Here is a 21,862-nt window from a genome sequence, read left to right as displayed (position 1 = left end):
TCATGGCAGCAAAACAGGATGGGCTTTGGTTCAGGTATGTGTCATCACACTGAGGAGCAGACAAAATGATACCTGCGGTAGGCTACCTATATGAATGGCGATGGTCATGTAACACAGTAGCAAACAACATACCCAGAGTTGTTACTGACTTTAGTAGGATTGTACTTCAGTGAAATAATGGCTGACAGGATGTAGGTTATCATTTGATACATTGGATGGGAAAAGCAAGAGTAGTTGGTTATTGCGAACCAGCACTATCCAGTCATGTGTAGTGAGAAATCCTGTGGCCTGTGATGACACATATGATGGAAATACAGTGAGAAATAGAATTGTTTTTGTACTGTTTGTAGCTTAGTTGGCATTTTCAGGTGCTGTAATACCAAGCCAAATGGTATGAACCTGAATGAATCATAGTTTCATTTGAGAGGCACAGAGGAAACCCAGTGTCACAAATATTTCAAGATGGCCGATGCTCCAACATTATTAGTGTGGGTGAAGATGGACAACTTCAATACTAAATTAATAGAGGAAATGGTGCAACGAAAATATCAAAGAGGGATAGAAAATCAGGTCAGAATTTCCCGAGGGTGATGACACATAATCATTGTGACTCCACCCATCTTAGATCCACTCTTCAATTACTACTGTTGATATACACGATATTTACTTCCTCTGACTTTCTCACCCATTAAATGATGATTTACAGCCATCTAGTGGATGTAAATCAATAATACAGAAAAAAGTGAGACGTGATATTGAAGACAAAAAGAAAGTATCAGGCTATATAACTAATTACAATATGCTTTATGCTGTATTATCTGAACTGTGGCACTGTAATAATTTTTATGCCTGACTATACAATAATTTATTTATGGGACGGTGAGAAGGTTCTGGGTTTGAACCTGGAGCCTGGGGCCCTTCTGCGTGGAGCCTGCATGTTCAGTGCCTCTGTGCGCTCATTCTGAGCACTCTGTCTTCCTCCCGCAGTTCAAAGACGTGCAAATTTGGTTTAATGGTGACTCTAATGCCTTACTGTACTGTGAGATTTTTTAGCCTTATATTATGAAGTTTTTATACCATTCTTCTTCTTGGTTTGAATCCAATTCTTGGACCCTTTCTGTGTGGACTTTGCATGTTCTCCCTCTTCTTTGACGTTTTTATGCCTTACTATAATGTGACGTTTTTGACATTTTTACAATGACATTTGTTGACATTTTTAGGCATTGCTATACTATGATGTTTTTTGACATTTTGATGCCTTACTATACTATGATGTTTTTTTTTATTTTTAGGCCTTACTAGACTTTGACATTTTCTGACATTTATATGCCTTAATATACTATGACGTTTTGTGACATTTTTTTGTCTTACTATAATATGATGTTTTTATGACTTTCTATGAGTTTTTACACCTTACTGTACCACAACCTCTTTCAAGGTAGTGCAGTGATTAAAGCTGTTGGTTCAAATCCTGATCTTGTAGTCATCCTCTCTGTTTGGAGTTTGCATGTTATCCCTCTTTTTTTGACATTTTTATGCCTTACTATACTATGATGTTTTCTTGAAATTTTTATGTCTTACTATGCTATGATGTTTTTATGACTTTCTATGAGTTTTTATACCTTACTGCATCACAACCTATTAATGCCTTACTTTGCTTTGATGCTTTTTATGTGTTAGAATATAACAAAAAGGTTGTTATGTCTCAAGGTAGTGCAGTGGTGAGAGCTGATTCCTGGCAGTCAGAAGGCTCTGGGTTCGTATCCTGCTCTTGCATTCTCTATGTTTGGAGTTTGCATGTTTTCCCTCTTTTTTGACGTTTTTATGCCTTGCTATACATAGACGTTTTATGCCTAAATATTATATGACTTTTTTTTCTGACTTCCTCTGCATCCTCTCTTTTTCGGGTTTGCATGTTCTCCCTCGTTTTTATGCCTTACTATACTATGACGTTTTTTTTTATTTTTTTTGTCCTACTATACTATGATGTTTTTATGACTTTTTATGACTTTTTATGCCTTACTGTACCACAACAACTTTATGCCTTACTATACTTTGATGCTTTTATGCTTTAGAATACAACAGGTTGGCTTTCATGTCTCAAGGTAGTGCAGTGGTTAGAGCTGTATCCTTATAGTCAGAATGTTCTAGGTTCAAATCCAGTTCTTGGATCCTTTTTGTTTGGAGTTTGCATGTTCTCCCTCTTTTTTGACGTTTTTAGGCCTTGCTAGACTATGACGTTTTTTGACATTTCCATGTCTTACTATACTATGATGTTTTTATGACTTTTTATGACTTTTTATGACTTTTTATGCCTTGATGTTTTTATGACTTTCTATGAGTTTTATGCCTTACTGTACCACAATGTCTTTATGCCTTACTATACTTTGATGCTTTTATGTGTTATAATACAACAAAAAGTTTGTCATGTATATAATCTTATATAATATAATGTTTTGTTTTATGCCTTCATATAACATGATGTTTTTTGAAATTTTTAGGCCTTACTAGACTTTGACGTTTTTAGACGTTTTTATGCCTTGCTATACTATGATTTATTTAGTCATTTTTATGCCTTACTTTACTATGAGGTTTTTTGACGTTGTTATGCCTTACTATACTATAACGTTTAACGCCTTAATATAATGGTAAGTTTTATGCCTCACTATACTGTGACGTTTTTGACATTTTTAGGTTTTGCTATACTATGAGGTTCAAATTTTTACGTCTCACTATACTATGACTTTCTTTGTTGTTTTCATGCCTTACTATAGTATGGCTTGTTATGCCTTATTATTTTACATTGTTTTTTGACAGTTTTGTGCCTTAATATAATGTTATGTTTTATGCCTTCATATAAAATGATGTTTTTTGATGTTTCTATGCCTTACTGTACTATGACGTGATTATGCCTTACTATACTATTACTTCTCATGCCTTACTATACTATGACTTTTTATGCCTTACTTACTTACTTACATTCTTTGACATTTTGATGCCTTATTATACTCTGATGTTTTTTGAAGTTTTTATGCCTTATAATGTTTTTTTTTATGTATTTATGCCTCACTATATTATGACATGTTTTGACATTTTAATTTCTTACTATACTTTGACGTTTTTATGACTTTCTATGACTTTTTATGGCTTACTGTATCCAAACATTTTCATGCCATACTTTACTATTACTTTTTTATGACTTTCTGCAACTGCAAATGCAACTTTATTGAAACAACATGCTTATTAAAATTTTATATGTTTGTATATGATTGTATATTCTTAATAATTTCTTATTAAATTTAAACATACATGTCTATCTTTCATATTTACATATATAATATGAACATATACTGACAGGCTTTGGTTTATATATATTTATGCAACGAGTGTATAAAATAAAAATACAAAAATTCTTTTTTCTATTAGGTAAAAATGTATGTCAATATATGATATTGTTTCAATTTCTAACAGGTTTCATATGTAATTTTTTACATAAATAGGCTATACTTTAAAAACATGATTTTACGTCACATGTACATATATTACATATATATCGAAATTCAACACAAATCTACACCCTTGTTTATTTGCAATAAACAACAGCAGTCAGTGTCTTTACAGTCTCATCATGCTGAAGCTGTGCCTTTGTCTTTACACCAGGTGGCAGGAAACCTCTGTTCTAAAACACACGGTGAGCGAGGCATTAACAACTACTAGGAGTTGATCACTGAGAAATCAAACGGCCTGTGTAGTTAATTGATTCAGTCAAGACACCTGAATTCGATTAACTTTCATAAACGTATAGGTTTCCTGAGATTTTTTTCCAGTTCATATCATGTGTTCAGGTTGTCTTTGGTCTATCTGTCTAGTGTATTGGCAGACAGCCAAACACCAGGAGTCAATATTGTGGAAAAAATTTGCCAGGCAGTCTTGCATGTATAAGGGCATAGATGGAACAATAAATATAATTTTATTAAAAAATGAAAATTATAAAAAATGATAATAGTGTCGAACCCGGTCACACGTGGGCACTTTTAATTCTTTCATTAAAAGTCGATATTAAAAAGATTCGATTTTTTTTTTTGCAGATGTTTCTTTACTGTTGGGTTTGTGAAAACGAAAACAAAATTCCCTAAATTTGTGTTATTAGTCTAGAGAGGGGCTGAAGATGTGTATGTGGGACGTGTCCTCACATGGGTGGGACAGTTGAATGGGACAGGAAACATCTCAGTGGAGAGGACCACTCACTGAACAGCTGTCAGGTGGATCCAACACGTTTTGAGCTACAGCCTGATCGTCAGGCTACACGTTGATTTTTGTTGGGTTTTTACCGGAGAGGTTTTCAGATCTGCAGCTGCGTCAAGTCAAACCGCATTACACCGGAAATAATACGATTTTTCGACCAAAGTTGTGGTTTCACAGTTACTCGACCGAGTTTTAATTAAGAAAGAACTTTATTTTGAAAGTTTGAACCAGTTCTGTGTGACATAAACGTGAACGCTGGTCGGCTGGGAGCATATTGTGGGCTAAAACACGCTCCCACTTAGGAGAAGTTTGTTGTGATTTAACTGAGTTGTTTGAGGTCCGTCCTGTTTCCAATTAACTCCCACCTTTCTTTGTCTCAGCACTTTTTTTTAATAACAAACGTGAAACGTTACCTCATCTAGCTTGTCGGTTGGCTGGTTGACCGGGGGCTGCTGCTGTCAAACCTTCGTTGACATGGATTTGTTGCACCGACGAAGGACGGACTGAAAAGTTTGGGAATTTCCATCATTTACCAGCTACAGCAGCGACAAACGGACTAACTGCAACTACTTTTTTGAAAAACAAGTTGTAAGTAGCTTATTTAGCTAAAGACATGCAAAAGTTCAACTCCACCGGTACCCACGGCAACACGCTGCCCCGGGACGCGGAGCTCCAGCTCCGGTTAGCTGACAGCGGAGGGACCGGGGAAGGGAGGGAGAACGGTGCTGGGAAGCATTTCCTCACCCAAACTGAGGAGGAGAGCTCATTTTGCACCAAGAGAAAGATGCTTGTCGGCTTGGATGTAATATGTCTTTTTGTCGGTAAGAATAGTTGTATATACTTAATTTACATGAATGGTTTTGAGCTCAGGCAAACACTTCAGTGTTATTAGAAAGTGACCATAATTCCTATTTGAATGTACCGTATACCACTATCACTGGTTGTTTCAAAGGTTTGTACAGATATTTTTTCAAGTGCCCACATACTCGCAGCTGTGTAAATCATATTGACTTTCTCAGGGGTTATGAGGAGGTGAAACGACGCTGGTTTTCGTCAGGGAAAAATCACATTGGATGGGAATTTGTTAAAGTTAACGAAGCTGCAAAGCATTTTTCCAGGAGTCAAATGGAAACTGTTCAAAGGAGCAGAAAACTTTCAGCTCGGTCCCCGTGGTGCACGTGGGGGCAGAAGGCAGAGGGAGGGGGGTGGGGGTGCAGAGTTGTCCCAGGAATTAATATGTTCCCATGGTAACCCTCAAAGTTCCCGGGAGAAGAACGTGGGAATTCTGATAAAAACATGACCGGTGCTTGTGTTCTCGTGCCGAAAATTACCTCTGTTCTATAAGTGCTTCAGTCTCTCTCTCACTGCAGGATTACTGAATGTCAGACACAAACAACTTACAGCGCTCAGCTGGAAAATTAAACAACAGTTTTCAAAGGGAAAATTAGAAACATCAGTAACAACATGTGGACAACAACTCAGGGGAAAGTGACATAACCATGATGTAGTGGTCAAAATGAATGACTCTACAAATACATACTTTGGATTTAATAAGATAATTGTGACAAATGATTTCTTTTAATCATGAAGTAGAACATCAGTCATTGTGTTTTTACATTTTATTGTACAAAATCATATTGATTAGTTTGTGTACCAGCCCTCACAAAACCTCAAGGTTTTCAATTTATAATGGAGAAAAGTCATCTTGCAATTTTTTGTTTTTTTACTTGATAAATGGCAAACTGTTTATAGATAATAATGACTGTTAGATGAGTCATAATTACCACTTTCTGTAAGGGCTGCATATGAAGATGATTTTTTCTTATCGATTAATCTGCTGAAAATCTTCTAAATCAACTGATTAATCATTCTCTAAAACATCAAAAACACAGATATAAATGCCCATGACAATATCCTACAGCACCAGTTGATGTAATTTAACATCATGTCTTGTCTGATCAACAGTCCAAAACCTAAAAATATTCTTTTACAGTAAAGTAAGACCAAGAAAAGCAGTGACTCTACCACTTGAGAAGTAGGAACCATTAAATGTAATTTTTGCCTCAAAAAATTACTTAAAGGATTAAATGATTATCAAAGCAGCTGGAGATGAACTTTTTTTTCATTCAACTAATTGAATAAACTACCCATCCTTGGAGCTCTACTATCCATCTTAACGATAGCTTATAGTATAAGAGTCCAAATTAAAAAAAAAAAAAAAAAAAAAAAAAAAGTTAGTCACCAAATTCCAAACTGTTAAAATATTCCATTTAAAATAATGGATTGATGTTTATATTAAATAAGTATTCAATTAACATGTTATCAGGTATTCAAAAATGATTACTCTAAGTCACAGGAATTCCTTTCACAGTATCAAATAATTGATATGCCAACATAAAGGCAGTGTTGAGATGCTTGGTATAAGTGATTCATATGTCTAAGTAGTGTAAACTATATACTCTATAAATAGCTATAAATCTTGTGTCTACAGCTGAAATATAGGGGAGGAAAAAGAACAATATTTCCAACTGAAATGTTGTTCATTGAAGGTTCGAAAACATAGGAATACCCCTGTGAAGTGCCAGGAGGGCTGGGTGATAAAATAATACCAATAATTATTGCAAGTTTCTTCAATAGAAATATAACAAATGGTTGATGGATGTTCGATATATTTGATTTCCATGCTAGCATGCAAAGAAATGAATCATGGACTGCCAATCATGTTGTGAAGTGAGATACTTGTACATAATATAATTCCATAAGTTTCATGTTGTCATATCACATGACTATGACTATGGTAGGGAGGGGAGCATCTGTGTTGTGTGAGTGAGTAGTTATTTGGACCTGCAGCACGAGAGAGGCGGAACCCGTCTAGGCAGACCGACAGGTCTCAGCCTTGTTGGCAGTTAAAGCATAGGAAGTAGTCCGGCAAACAAAACAACAGTGTGAGGCAGTTAGTTTCATTACAGTATTATTCTTCACCCCTGCAGGTATGCTATTAACTGTTTGCTCTGCATACTCCTCAGCAGCTTTGTTCTGTGTGTAGGAAGTGGCGAGCAACCCAGCATCAGTCAGCACGATGGAGGAAATGGTCACTTTCAGTTCTCCTCCTATGACACGCACTGAGCGCGCCACTTGTTTTCTCACTAAATTGTGTGCCCTGACCCCTCCTCTTAACACTGAGATTGAATCATTTAGCCTCAAGGTGGACACAACTTAGAGGATTTATAGAGTAAGCTGGTATTGTGACTGAAATATACTTTAGTAAATTTGAAGGAAGTCCCCTTCTTGCTAGCAATGTAACAATCACAGAGGTCCTAGTTTGAATTGATTGACACTGTGAGTACAGTAAAATACCTTGTTTTGTGTTTTCAGAATAAGGGTTGAATGTTTTAGAGATTTCCTGACCTATTTAGTCTCGTTTCTCTCCAGCAAAAATAAGACAAAACACAGATGTTGCTTTGCATTTATATCAAACACAAAAGAGTTGTTTTCTGAGGTCAATAACCTCAACATTACCTAATAAACAATATGTAGTGAATTGTTCAAATAGTTAAACAATACTAAAATCAGAGCATAATATTGGATAATACAGTACAATATGATGTATTGTTACACTGGTAGAGTGTATTAGCTATTAAGTTACTTACAGATTCCTGCCTGTCTGACTGCATCTTGCATATCTCTGATAACCACCATGGCAGTTATCAGCAGAGGCCTGACCCCGACTCATCTGTGGGCATTTGGCACTGAATGTCATCACTTATTGGAAATGAATTGAACCCTTCTTTTAGCTAAACCCTCTTATCTCTGACTAACCCAATTTTCCTTAAAAAATGCCATCATCGGATTCTCTCAGACGGCTGACCCGCTGGCATTATTCATTCCGTAAAGGGGCTCATTCACCACTGTAACTGTGGAATTTTACCCTGAAGCATCCATGCTCATTATGCTATCAGCTGAAGAGGGATTCCACAGTGTTCTGAGGTTTTCACAGCCTCTCCATGTGTATTAGTGTTATCTTTGGATTTTAAGTCATGACATAAAGGTAGTATTGTGTGGCATTATGAATGAGCTTAAATCTGTCTGTTGACTGCTAGGATATTGATGTCATTAAGTGAGGCTTTGACTCAGGTTACCTGATCATACTCGTAGTCAGCACCGGGCTTGTCTAACATTGTCGTATTTTAGTAATAAGGCTGCGTTGTTTATGGGGCTGTTCTGACATGCACACGATGGATGCTTCACAGAGATTGATTGTTCTGGTTGAGCTCAGTGTCAGTAAGCTCCATGGAAGCTGCAGAATGCAAATGCCTGAATCTGTTCAAGTGTTTGCTTGTGTGTTAAAGTGTATGCAAGGGACTGTAGGGGTTTGACCAGGACAGAGCTGACAGAATCTGTGCCCTGTGGCTGCATCTAAGATCTAGTGTCCAGCCAACCAGAGGTCAGGAGGTGTCGGGTGTTTGTCATATCTACCAAGCATGCAGGGACAGGCCTCCCAGACTGCACTTCTGTTTCCCTCCTGCACAGGTGGTCTGTACTCTGTCATCACCCCAATAAAGCCAGTTATTGCCTCTCTTAAGAGTAATTGGGAAATGATTGGAAGTGGCCCCCATTATTAGCTTATACAGCTTAGAGAAACATGACAATTGCCACTAGACTTGACCTTCTTATAGGGGTTAATTGAAAGATTTCAGTTTCATACTGGATATACATAAGTTCTTAGGCTCGGTTAAATGAATACAATAGAGAAAAATTATTCACACTGTTGATAAATTCCATACATTTATCTATTTAAAACAAGAAAGTGATCGATTCAATAGTAAAAACAGAACTAGTTTTTGGATACTTTACAAAGAGAAAACTTGAATCTGTTGATCACTGTTGTGTGCGAGTGTGTTTTTTGTTCTAGACGTGAAGCAGCATGCCAGGACGAGAGGTTAGGTTAGGAGAGGATAGGTATCTACCTGAGTGATCTGAATTCTAAAAGGGATTAGTCTTTCCAGCTTATCTCTGCCTTTGCCCCCTTCTCTTTTTCTCCTCTTTTCTTTAGACAATCTCTATTTTGGGACTGAAGGTGTTCCAGCAACATAGCGAGGTGTGTGAGTGTGTGTGTTTTATGTCTGTGTGTGTGTGTGTGTGTGTGTGTGTTTTGGGCGGGTGGCGGGTTTATGTTAGTAAGATTCCTGGTTCTGTTCTTTTGGCAGAGAAAGCTGCCAAGTGAGTGAGACAGCAAGAGGCCGACACGTCACAGCATGTTGGTGTGTACAGGGCCAGGAATATTAAATTATGGATGTGTATTTATGTGTGTGTGCGTGCTTATGTGTGGGTGTGGGTGTTTGTTTGCGTATGCGTCATCGCGACTGCTAACGCAGACACCCTACTACAGCTGCCATGTGCGTGCTGTTTGTTGACATATTCGCCGGTGCTGTTTTGCTGTGCATTTTAGGCCATGATCAAACACACACAAAGTTATGAGACACATTGGCGTCACTCTGAGGCTGACAGATGGAGAGCCATTAAAAATGGCTCAGTCAAATCATTAGCTAGTGGAAGAAGTGATCTTGCTTACTCTCTGTCGTTAGTGCACTAATGCATCTCCCTCCCATTTGAAAGCACTGCAAAAGTTCAGGAATTCATTAGCTGCGCCCTTCATTAGACCGACTATATGGCTGCATTCACTGTACTTTGCTGTCAATATGTCTTCCTTCACCCATTAGCACACCAGAGCCAGCTCAGGCCTTAGAGACGTCTCAGTTGCCTGAAGGCTGAGGGGCAAGTGAGAGCCTGAGTCGGCAAGCACCCAAGGGGAGGGAGAGTAGAATGAGGCATGGAAAAAGAGAAGGGGCTGAGGGTCTACTGTAGGGGTCAGAGGTCAGACCCAGGGGCGCCTGAGGGATCTTATCTACAGCTGTCTGTTTATGTCGTAGTGAGGAAGTATTATTCAGAGAAGCACTGGAAAGGTTCAGACACCAAATAGCTTCAAATTAACTTTTAATGAGACAGCTGCAATCTTCTTCTCGATGACGGTTCCATAAGTGCCCAGGGTGGTCCATAGGTATTAGCCGTAATGAGTGAATAAAGATGTGAGTAGCTCTCTAATCCTCAGTGCTCATTAGCTAGAATGGGTCTGGAGAGGCTTACCATCAAAGTACTGTATGTACCTGTATCCGAATACAACCTGTAGCCCTGCATTGTGTCTGTCAGAATTAATGACTCGTTCTCCTCCTATTTTTGGAGACTTAGACACCCCCCTCCTGGCACCATGGCATGGTTACACATCATCAGGAACATTTTATCATTGTGTCACATCTCACCTGCTGGAGTCTTTACTCCCGTCATCCCCTCAAGTTCCTCTCAGAAGTTGCTCCAACTGCATATTCTTTTGACCAAACCAAAACAGCCCTGCAGCCCTCAACTCTTTCCATACATACAGTAACACCACAACCAGGCCGCTCCATGCCAAACACCTCCCCTGCAGTCTAAACCACAACCCTGTGTCATTCTCACATTGCAGACTGCCAGCCCTCACCTCACTGCGCACACCCTTACCTTCTCACCGCAAAACCCACCAGATAACTCCTTTAAAGTTTTCAAGGTGCATACCACAGTGGCGGGTCCTTTATGTTCTTGCTGAATCAGACAGGCAGACAGACAGCCCACTTCAGACCTCACCACTCATGCCCTGAACTCCAGAGCCGAGCTCCAGGAAACAGGTCAGTGAAGTGTGGAGAGAACAGAAGCAGCTGTGGGAGGCATGTCTCCACTGGCCAGCTTCAACAGTAACAGTGGAAGGGGCAAGCAACGATGGTGCGATGGTGGAAGGTGAAGCAACATAAAGGCAGCTCGCAAAAAATATCATTTTGCTTCACACACTCTCATGGCTTTCTTTTGCTCTGTGAATTTGTTGATTTTGCGCACCAAAAGCTTCAATAAATATTAGCATATTTGGCTACTGAAGTACTTTAAGCTGCCTCACTGTTTCTCTCTGGGCCGTTTTTCCCACTGCATATGAGGTGGATACATGCATCGTGTGTCTTTTAAAAACAGAACAAACCTGTGTGCCTGAATCAATTGAATCGGATACTAGCTGATTTGATCAAAATATTGCGAGAAAAGGGAAGAAGGCCCGCTATTGCCTACAAAAACATGTTTTTTAGGTGGGTGTGGGGGTGGAAGGGTAATGCGCCATAATAACTGAAGCAGTGGTTGTCTTCTAGAAGAGGCTGTATGGGGTCCAGCTGCAGCAGATGCTGATGATAGCAGATGGTTAACAAAGATCCAGAGCTTCTGTGGCTCCTCAGTCCCTCTTTGTTCTTCGCTGATTAATCTCTTTGTGCTGCCAGCAGGGCAGACAAAACAGATCAGTCTCCCAGAACAACAATCCAGCAAATTATGGGAAAAGAAATGGGTGTGTGTCAGTGCAGGGGGCTGCTGTTCACCCTTATTCCACCTCTCCACTACCTGGATTGGGCCACCAAGGAAGAACAGGAAGAACCACCTTCTAGGACACTCACATGCACTCACAGTACTTAGTAATTGGGTCTGTTGCAGTTTATGGTTGCCAATCATAATCACCGCCTTGGTGCGAATGACTTCACCTCCTATTTAAGTGTTACCTACCATACAGTGGTGTGTGTGTTCATTCTTTTGTGTGCTTGAGCTTGTGTGATGGTGTGCACTCTCTTCCCAGACTGCTTCTTTAAACAAAGACTTTTTTATATCAGCTGAAATGTAAAAAAAAATTGGCTGTGCCCTCAAAGTATCTGATTCTAAATGAATAGTGATTAGATAAAAGAGCAGATCATGGCCAGTTTATGGAGACAGCTTTGTGCAGTTAAAGTCATTATTGCACAAATAATCGTACAAGCCCACCCAGCCCCACTGCTGACCACTGTTTATGAGCATGTTAGGCAGACTTATAGTGTTGTTACCAGGGATTATCATGCTCGCAAAGATTCAAATTACAACACTTCACAAGTCAGTTCACTAGCTTATTATTTTTTAGCAAGGTTGACTTGAAAGTAAACAAGCAGCTCAGAATTTTGTTGGGAAATACTGGCACATGCAAGCTGGATGAGAGGCCCAGCGAGGGTGGACCACCCCTGAAGGGTGCTGTAGCAAGCTGGTTCCACAGCTCAGGCCCAGCCCAGTATAAGCTGCAGGCCAGATGGACCTGTGTTGACAGGTCACTAATTGTATGTCCTCCAGTCCTATCAAAGGGCAAATGTAGAACGAAGCCTGTACAGTCAGATATTATTGGGTGTGATGACACAGATGGCCCTTGTTGTGGCTTAGATATAGCTTTAGGCTGTGTGTCATGCTAATCTATTGGGATGCACAGGGTGTTTGTCCTACAGCAGCAGCAGCATCCACACGAGTTCATTTAGGTCTGTGATAGTGAATGGGCTGTTCCTTTTCTTTAGGATTGTTTGATTGTATGTGGTTTTCTGGCTCTAGCATGGTTTATTTGGTTGGTTAGTGTTTTTTTCTAGGTGCTAGTGGGTTTTTTGCGGTTTGTTTGGTTGTCTGTTAGTCTTTGTGGCTGCAGGTTTGGTTTGTTTGCATCCAAGTGTGGTTTTTATGTGTATGTGAGTGTGTTGAGTCTGTATGTGTATTTGGGGGTATTCTGCTGGTCGAGGCGGGGTTGTGTTTACAGAGCGGGTCCCAGCAGAGCCCAGATCTCTGACCCTCACATTCCAGAACCACCACTAATCGCCTCCGTCTGCTGTTCTCCATAGAGAAACCCTTGCAGCATCTCTCTTGGCTCCATCATTACAGTTTTCTCTCACCCTACCATTACTGCCCTCACCCTATTTGTCAATTTTCTAGCCTTTTGGCCATGCATTTCAGCCTAGTTTTAGTTTATGTATTGATCAGCAGATGTTCAGCAATATGACCTGAAAGTATGTCGATGAATAATTACCATCTACCCTCTTTTCTTTGCACACTGTCTTTAATCACTTTCTGCATAGGTTTTTTTTTTTTTTTTTATTTCTTGCTTTTGGTTGTTGTTATTCTCCTCTCACAGTGAGCTCATTCTGGGCTGTGGTCATAGATGTGTAAATTAGAACCAGAAAAGTTTCTCAGAGTGAGGCACATATCCCCTCTGCTCTCATTCCTCCTCATCTCCTTCCTCCCTCCCTCTCTTCTGCCCCCTCCTCCTTTCTTTCTGTCCCTTTTGACTATTTGAAAGCATTCCTGCTTTGAGTGTCAGGCCCAGCGAGCAGCACATTTTGGCCTTGCTGTGGGAGCCGACCCACTCCTCCACCTCCTTTTGGGTCCCCTCGCAGGCCTTCCTGGCCTGGCTCTCTTTTGAGCATGTCTTGGCCAGGTGCAGAGGTTTGCTCACAGCTGCCTGACAGATGATGTGAGGGTCTCTAGAGTGTTTTTGTCTTGTTGTGAAAACTGTTTTAATGTAGTTGTAAAGCATAGCGGCTGACTGTGAGCCTGTAATTTGTATAGGATTGCACAGATACTCAGTAACTTTGCATATGATTTCAAGCACTATTGTTTCATATTTGATTTATTGTACAGCACTGAGACTGGCTGCTTACTCACACATTATTCAGGTTAAGGTAAAGTTTGTGGCTTTGTTTAATTGGGAAACTTTGCAAACAACTTTGTTTGTCACTGGAGTGACCTTTGATTCTTGGCCTTTGGTGCCGTGCCTGTCCATGAACTTCATGCAAAAACAGGAAAACAAGACAAGCCATCAGTACTGGCAGGCCTGAGGTAATAGAATATGCTGCTAACTGGCTGAGAGCTTCATTATTCCCATTAGACCACCATATGAATCTAAAATGATCCCTTAAGAAGCCCATGTTCCTACTGTAACTCAGAGTGTTTAGGCCTTAATGGAGAATCTGTCCATTACCTCTCCGTCAATGCAGCTAAATATTGATTATTTAGAGAGGCCTGGCCATATTGTGGAATCTGATGAGGATACAAAGAAAGTCTGTTAATGGATGGTATGGAAAGCAAAAAACATTTTTTGTTTCCTATAAAACTGACGTAATTTAAACCCAAAACCAGTAATTTTATGGCAAAATAGATGTCAAATGCTGTACTTGATGTAAAATCTGAGCACACAAAAAACACAAAAGTATGATTTATGAAAAAAAACACATTTCAGAGAAAATAAGGCATGCCTGAGTCTGTGTAAAATGGCTTACAAAGCACTTAGACATTCATTATAAGTTTTCCACTTTTTGATCAAAGACAGTATGAAAGAAGCTGCCCCAATCAATGGTCATTATTAAATATTACTCTCATTGTTAAAAGTACATTGATGCATTGAATACAATGCATACTGATAATTTTGCCATTTTGATTCATAGTATTCACACAAACATACTAATCTGCAGCACAATCATTCTGTTCCCCCTCCTGTCACACATTCAACACACATGGACACCAGGAGGACACCAAGCCAGCAGTCTGCAACTGTTGACCGTGTGTTAGCTGGTCTTTTTTTTTTTTTTTTTTCAGTTAAAACGTGTTTAAAATGGAGTGTACTTCATTTGAAGCAAATTTAAAAAAATCCCCACTCACCCACTCACTTTAAACTAGACATGAACCAGACCATATCTCTGCAGGTCTCCAGGTATGATACACACAGATAAAGGGATTACGATATGGGGATTAAGAGATGTGTGTGCAATTTATGCAGGTGGCAGAAATGATCCAGGAAACCCTCCTACCGGATATTTATTTTTAAATGAACAGGAAAAATGGACTTAATCTAGTACTCCAACCGTCTTAGTAAATATAAAACCAATCAGAATGACTTGAAGCACAGCAAACTGTTTTCTGTTCCTAAAGACATGTAATGTAACTGTACCTAACAATAAGGTTATGTATAGCACAAACAGCACCTGTATGTGGTCACGTACAGATGTGTGTTATTTTGAGCTACATTAGTGCGTGACTTAGCTGAATTTACGTAGGTGTGTGTGAGGAGATGCCCGTGACTGTGGCGACGGATTGAGATGCGCGAGAGATGTGGGTCAGATGAGAGGTGTTTCCTATCTCTCTCTCTCTCTCTTTGTTGGCGTCACAGCTGCTGCTATCTGCCTGCAACGTGTTTCCCTCCCTCACTTCCTTACTCAGGCACATTTAAAAAAATAAAAAATAGAAGTGGGCTGGCTTTTATCTGTGTTTTGTCTTTCTGTTAGGGCAGCATGACTTTGAGTACAGAGGTCACTAATGCACACTTTTTCGAGTTCAGTTATATCCAGTCTGGCTGTATCTCAGGTACATTGCAGTCACACAGCAGTTGAGAGTTGTGTCTTTATTATAGCTGATAGCCACAAATCTATAGATTATTATTCTAGTTTATCAGTTTGGTGAGGCTCAACGAATCATATGGGTGTTTTATTAGTGGACCTAATGGTTGTGATAGCAATCACACAGAATAATAGCTAAAACTGAAACAAAGCCAATGTGGACACAGTTACCGTACCTAGGTCAGGTATTCATATCCTGTCCTTTGTTGGTTGAAAATTATTAATATATTGCACTTAAAGCCATGTTTGCATTCTATTGTTTGCATGTTTGGGTGTGTGTTTATATGTTGTTCCTTTTGGCCTGATTTTGAGTGTGTATCCTGTGCACTACTCAGTCACGTAGTCTGAGAGATTCCCTGGCAGGAGCAGTGTTTTGGCCTGGGTGCGTTCCAGCCAACCAGCAGGCCTGGGATGACAGGGAGAGGCACAGAGGTTAATGATTAGTCCCATGTTCTCGCTGCATTCCATGGGGTGACAAGGGGACATGGGATAAGGGACAGAGAAATGGAGCAGGCTGGACAGGCCTTTGCAGGGCTATTGGCTATTAGTACATTAGTACAACACAGAATAAAAGCAATGCAGTTCAGCCCTCATTTGTAGGAGATACAAACACCCTCTCATCCTCTTGACAACATTAAAATGTTGCACAACTTTTACCCAGTGAACATTCACCGTCAGGCTGTGAGGTGTGTTTGCTTAAGTGAGTCAGACCTTGACCCCTCTCACCTGATACAGATTAGTGACCAACCAGGAAGTGTAGTGAACAGATATGTAGGGCAGTTGTTAATGTAAGATAAAATGGACTGATTAAAGTAAGTGCTTTTCAGTAGAACAATATGTCATTGTTAAACTATACCTTGTCCTTCTCACAATGTTTATTGTCCCCTTTTGCACACTGAAATTTTCTGTGCAACATGCTCTCTAATATCTTCTTCCTCCTTCCTCATCTTAATTCTCAACTGTCATTCCCTTCTGTCTGTCTTCAGATGTCCATCATCTCTCCTTCTCCCTGCTCCTCTGGTGGAAGCAGCCATGTGTGGAATGCTTGATCCCCCGGTGATCTGGAAGTCATGTTGTATCTCAATGCCATTCTCCTGTGAGACAGGAGAAGGCCTCCTTTATGTTAGTCTATGCTACCGACTATCTCTGTATCTTGCCGTTTCTGTGATCCTCGTTGCACAGACCACATGCTCACAGACATTCATCAAGCCATCTTTTGTTTTTTGTCTGCCTCCCCCCTCCCCTTCTCCCCCACATTTCATCAGCCTCCATCCCATTCTTTGCATGTGAGTTGAAGGCAGTGACTCCGTACAAAAGAGGCTTTTTCTGTGGAGACTCCAGTATCACCTATCCCTACGTGGAGAGAGAGGCCATCCCTGACAGCCTGCTCATCGCTGGCGGTATAGCCATCACTGGCCTAACGGTAAGCAGTATACCTGCTGAATATTAGTACACTGAGTTAAAGTTGTCATCAATTTAATATGGTTAATGATGCATGTGTTTGTAATAAGAGTAAAACAAGCGGCTCTGTGGTATGACTTTCGTTTCTCTTGTCTTATTCCTTTCTCAGATTGCACTGGGTGAATGCTACCGGGTGCGTTTCCGAGGTGTACACTCGCGGGCTTTTGTTCGAAACCGCTATGTGTCATGCCTGTACAAGGAGCTGGGAAGCTTCCTGTTTGGTTGCTGTGTGGGTCAGTCTCTCACCAATATGGCCAAACTAAGTGTGGGGCGTCTGCGACCCAACTTCCTGTCTGTCTGTAACATCACCTATGCGTCCATCAACTGCAGTCCAGGCAGCTATGTGTCCCAAGTCAACTGCAGGCAGCATAATCAGAAGATGGTGGAGGAGGCAAGGTGTGTGGTGTGTGTGGTGTGTGTTTTTGCTCAGAAATGATTTGGTGTGTTTGCTAAGGGTGGGGTGTGCTGAATTTTAGCTTGAAAAGAATAGTAAATATCTAACCTTTGGCATGTTTCATTGATTTTCTCTTTCAGGAAGTCTTTTTTTTCTGGCCATGCTTCCTTTGCAATGTACACCATGCTCTATCTGGCAGTAAGTCACCTCTACCTTACAAACACACACACTCAACCACACACATCTGGAATGTGACCTTCACCATTCAGCTGAGCTTGTGTGGTATAATTACAGTATTTGGTTCTGTGTTTACAATGATGGGGGAATATTATAGCTCTCACTTTCGTTTAGTTATTAGAGAAAACATCAATCCCTAGAGGCCAAGAACACTGTGTGCAACTATTAACTAGATAAGCTAATTAAACATACACAAACACGCACATCAAGGCATGTGCTGTTGAATATATTCACACTTCCTGATCATGGGGGAGGAGATCTTTGAGAGCAGCAGTTCTCCAAACGCCTCCTGCTTCAAACTAAAAGAGCTGGTGAGACAGGGAGGGTGTGTGGGGTGGTGGGGGAGTTAGAGAATGAGGGAGAATGTTTTCCACGGGGAGCATGAATAGATGAAGAGACTACGCAGACAGTGGAGGCCTTGTTGTGGGTCTCATTTAGAGGGGGGGGATGTAGGGCTGAATATGCCTGCTGAGAGATCGACAGGCTTCTTTCAGCAATAGACACCCTCTAAACCCCTCCTCCCCTCCCCAGCCACCCCTCTCTTCATCTTTCTCTTTCTCTCACACACTGCCCAGTAGTCATGGATGCATTGTGGGAGAGAAATGACAGTTAGAGGGAGACAAAAGCGCATTATTTTCCATAAAATATTAATTTTTCTCAGGTATTCCACCTCTTTAACCCTTAAATTATGCTTTAAAGTGACTTAAATATTTTATTGTGTGCAGCTAAATTGAAGTGAAGATGGTGCTGTGGAAAAAAAAGAGAAGAAAAGAAAATCTGCCTCTTCTATTTGCACTTGTGCACTATAGAAGTGTAAATGAAAAGCAGCTCCTTTCTGAACAAAAAGAGATAGACAAGGATGAGTAGGGGGAGACTGAATAAGAGAAATAAAAGGGTATAGAACTGAAGGGAAGAAGTGTTCTGAGAAAACCGAGGGCCTCAGTGTTTGTTAACCTTATTTTCTCTCCTCTCCACATCACACTCCATTGTTTCTTTCTCCACACACACACACACCACAGGCACAAGCACACAGCCTTGCATGCAAGTTTGCTGCTAGCTAGTGTTTCAGCAGATTGTAGACAACCTGGAGAGAATGCGTCAAACCTGTAGCTACATGCCACCCGCACCGTGGCCAGCTGCTTGAGTTTAAGGCAGGGACAGTGACACCTGCTCTCAGTTGGGATAGGGGAGGAAGAGAGGGACCTGGCGAGGGTCGGTCTAAGTGCAGGAATGTAGGCCACGTGCTCCCCAGTGGTTGACGGGTCCAGACAGACCTACAGCCACCTCGTAAAGTGAGCGCTGCATCTGAATCACGCTTGCACTGTGACCCCATTTTTACAGACACAAACATCCATTCTGCACTGTAGCACTGATGCAGGCGACGAGGATGAACAAAAGGAGGAAATGAGGTTTAGATAGTGTTAATGGACTCTTGCCAAGCTTCTATTTCCCCCTCTGGGTAGCAGACTGAGTGGATGTCTATGTTTCGCTTAAAGGGCTCTGCTTGCATTTATAGAACTTGAATCATTAGACATAATTATCAGTTTATGTTTGTGGGGCATACATTAACACACAAAAACCCTCATGCTTATATTCACGTGTCTGTAGTGATGATCAAGTCAGTAACAATATAATAGAAATATTTCTATTCTTTTCTTTGCAGTTTTACCTGCAGGCACGGTTGTCGTGGCGAGGAGCTCGGCTGTTGCGTCCACTAATACAGTTCCTCTTATTGATGATCGCCATCTACACCGGCTTGAGCCGCATCTCTGACTACCGTCACCACCCCACCGATGTCCTCACAGGCTTCATCCAAGGAGGGCTCACTGCGTACTGGGTGGTATGTCGAAAATCACTGTTGTCTTAATAGTTGTCTAGAACAACAGTTATCTCTGTCTTCACGGGATTTGTTTCTCTCTGCTCTCTGTTGACTGAGTTAGCTTACACAATAGGCTCTCGCCTTCGTTTTTCCCACTCTGATCTCTCTGGTGCTTATAAACAATGGGTGATTGACAGTGTGTGTGGTCTGTGTATATTTCCTGACATGTTTTATGTCTGTGCCCGCAGGCCTTCTACATCTCCTCCATGTTTAAGCCGTGCGCCCGTCCAGACCTGTCTCCCACTAGCACGTCCCTGGAGAGTCCACTGTGCAGCCAGCAAACTGTCTGTTAGCAGGCACATGCAATCATTCCAGGAATCAGATGATAAGAGAAGACTGACTGCAGAAAGACAGAGAGAATGTCAGATAGCGCAGGTGAGCAGCAGAGAGAAGGGAGAGTAAGTTTTTAAGAAAGGGAATTATTCTAAGAGAGGGACACAATTAAAAGTCTACACATGCTTGCTCTTTTGGGCATACTGCTACACATACAAAACATACATTCACACAGTAATCTAAGATACAGTGAAATACAAGAAGCACATATGACTGTGAGTCAAACCCGTCCAGTGAAAAGAACTGCATAGTAATATTTTTTTATATATGAAAAAATAAAATAAAATAAAAAGTCTATTTTTCAAGAGGATTTTTAGAAGCTGCTAATGTTGATAGTTGCCAGTCTGAACTTGTTTTCTTCTGTGATGGAGGCATTTGGTCAGTGCATTTGGTTCGCTTTCAAAGCAGAACTGCTCGCTCTTTGGTCTTGGGTGAGAGAGGAGAAAACGCCCGCCTCCTCTTTGTTTTTGATCCTCTGCTCAGCTTTGGAAGACATTACCCCGCCGCTGTGAACTGAGACCATCAGACCTCAGATGTAAAGACAGCTCTGTACAAAGTTACAGAACTAGCAGCGATAAGGAACAAGCACTGGCTCCAACTTCTAACCGTTTTTACCTTCCAGTGGCCTGATGTGTCACTGCTCTAATCAGACTGCCCTACAACACTATGACTAAAAAATAACCTATATGTAAGCAAAGAAGACAGTATTTGTGCTGTAATACAATGTTATCTTTCTTTTTTGTGAGTAACCAAGGCAGTGACAAAGAGGAATCAGGTTAACTTCCTCCTCTTCGCTGCCACTTTTCTGTACTAACCACTTTTGACTGTGTCTCAGAGGCGGAGTTTTGACTGAATTTTTTAACCTTTGACTCTTGCCCCTGGACTCCAATCTCTGAGCTGCACCTTGATTTATGCCACTCTGTGACAGGAGAGCTGACATGGTCGTGTGACCCCAGCGGCCCTCCTGTGCATCTTTATTAATAGCACTTGAACGTACATAATGGAACCTTCTAATTATAATCAATATTATATATTTTATCACAATTTTAAATAATCAGTGTTTATTTTTGTTAATGTCAGACTCATACACTATATTTGTTTTTTTTTGTTTTTTCTTGAGATGATAATTATTCAAATTGAATGTAAATAGCTATGTCATTTTATAAACTACACAGAATTTCAAAAGTATTAGTTCCAGTTTTGGACAGTTTTTACATGTTTATGTTTGTATTTACATTTGTGTTGATCAGGTACGGAGACTTACTATTGTATCTGTTGTAACTACTAGACTGAGCCACGGATATTATCAGAAAGCTATATTTTTTGTGTTTTCAGTTATTGTTCCATGTTTGTTTTGTCTGTGAATGCCAGAAAGGCAGAAATAACCACTGTAATCAAAAAACCAAACCAATAAAATGAATGTTGAATGTTTTTAACTTCTTATGTCGTCTGTTATTTTTAGGGGTCAGCAAACTGAAAAGCAATGCACCACAGTCTCTCATGCCTACCAAGACACACAGTCAGAAAGTCAGTCAGCATACAGTAGAGCCATTCATTTTTTTTTTTTTTTTTACAAACAGGATACCAGCCTCTGTATGGGCTGAAACAAAATGCAAACACTGAAATGATAAGTGATTTAACCTCTTGTTGTGTTTGGAAGCTTCCACTCCAGTGTGCTCCTCATTTCTTTCATTACTGCAGCTCTCTCTCTCTCTCTCTCTCTCTCTCTCTCTCTCTCTCTCTCTCTCTCTCTCTCTCTCTCTCTCTCTCTCTCTCTCTCTCTCTCTCTCCCCTTCGCACCCTTCCTCGGTCTGCCCCTTCCCCACTCTCAGTCCTTTTCAAGTGCAGTGGAGCATGATGGGTTGTTTCAGGGGGTCATGCTACCATGGAGATGCTTAGAAAGATACAGGTTGTACCGTCTGAGGCATTTTCTTTCATTTTTTTTCCCTCTCTCCAATCTACTTCCAGGCTGAGGGAGGAGAATAAAAAGCAGCCCAGATTAGTCAGAGAGAGCAAGAGACAGAG

The 21,862-nt window shown here is 40.6% G+C and overlaps 1 protein-coding gene across 1 annotated transcript; it reads left to right on the top strand.

Moving 5' to 3' along the window:
• The first annotated feature begins 4,232 nt into the window (after positions 1-4,232).
• Positions 4,233-21,268, top strand: ppap2d (phosphatidic acid phosphatase type 2D). Its single transcript, XM_056401914.1, has 6 exons — positions 4,233-5,066; positions 16,799-16,956; positions 17,104-17,390; positions 17,529-17,586; positions 19,289-19,465; positions 19,693-21,268. The coding sequence occupies exons 1-6, from the start codon at positions 4,859-4,861 to the stop codon at positions 19,795-19,797; spliced, it is 993 nt and encodes a 330-aa protein (XP_056257889.1). The 5' UTR covers positions 4,233-4,858; the 3' UTR covers positions 19,798-21,268.
• The last annotated feature ends 594 nt before the right edge of the window (positions 21,269-21,862 follow it).

The sequence above is a fragment of the Seriola aureovittata genome, chromosome 17 (genome assembly GCF_021018895.1).
Source record: "Seriola aureovittata isolate HTS-2021-v1 ecotype China chromosome 17, ASM2101889v1, whole genome shotgun sequence".
NCBI classification, from domain to species: Eukaryota; Metazoa; Chordata; class Actinopteri; order Carangiformes; family Carangidae; genus Seriola; species Seriola aureovittata.
The sequence above is the reverse complement of the archived record's forward strand: the minus strand, read 5'-3'. Positions and strand labels throughout refer to the sequence as shown.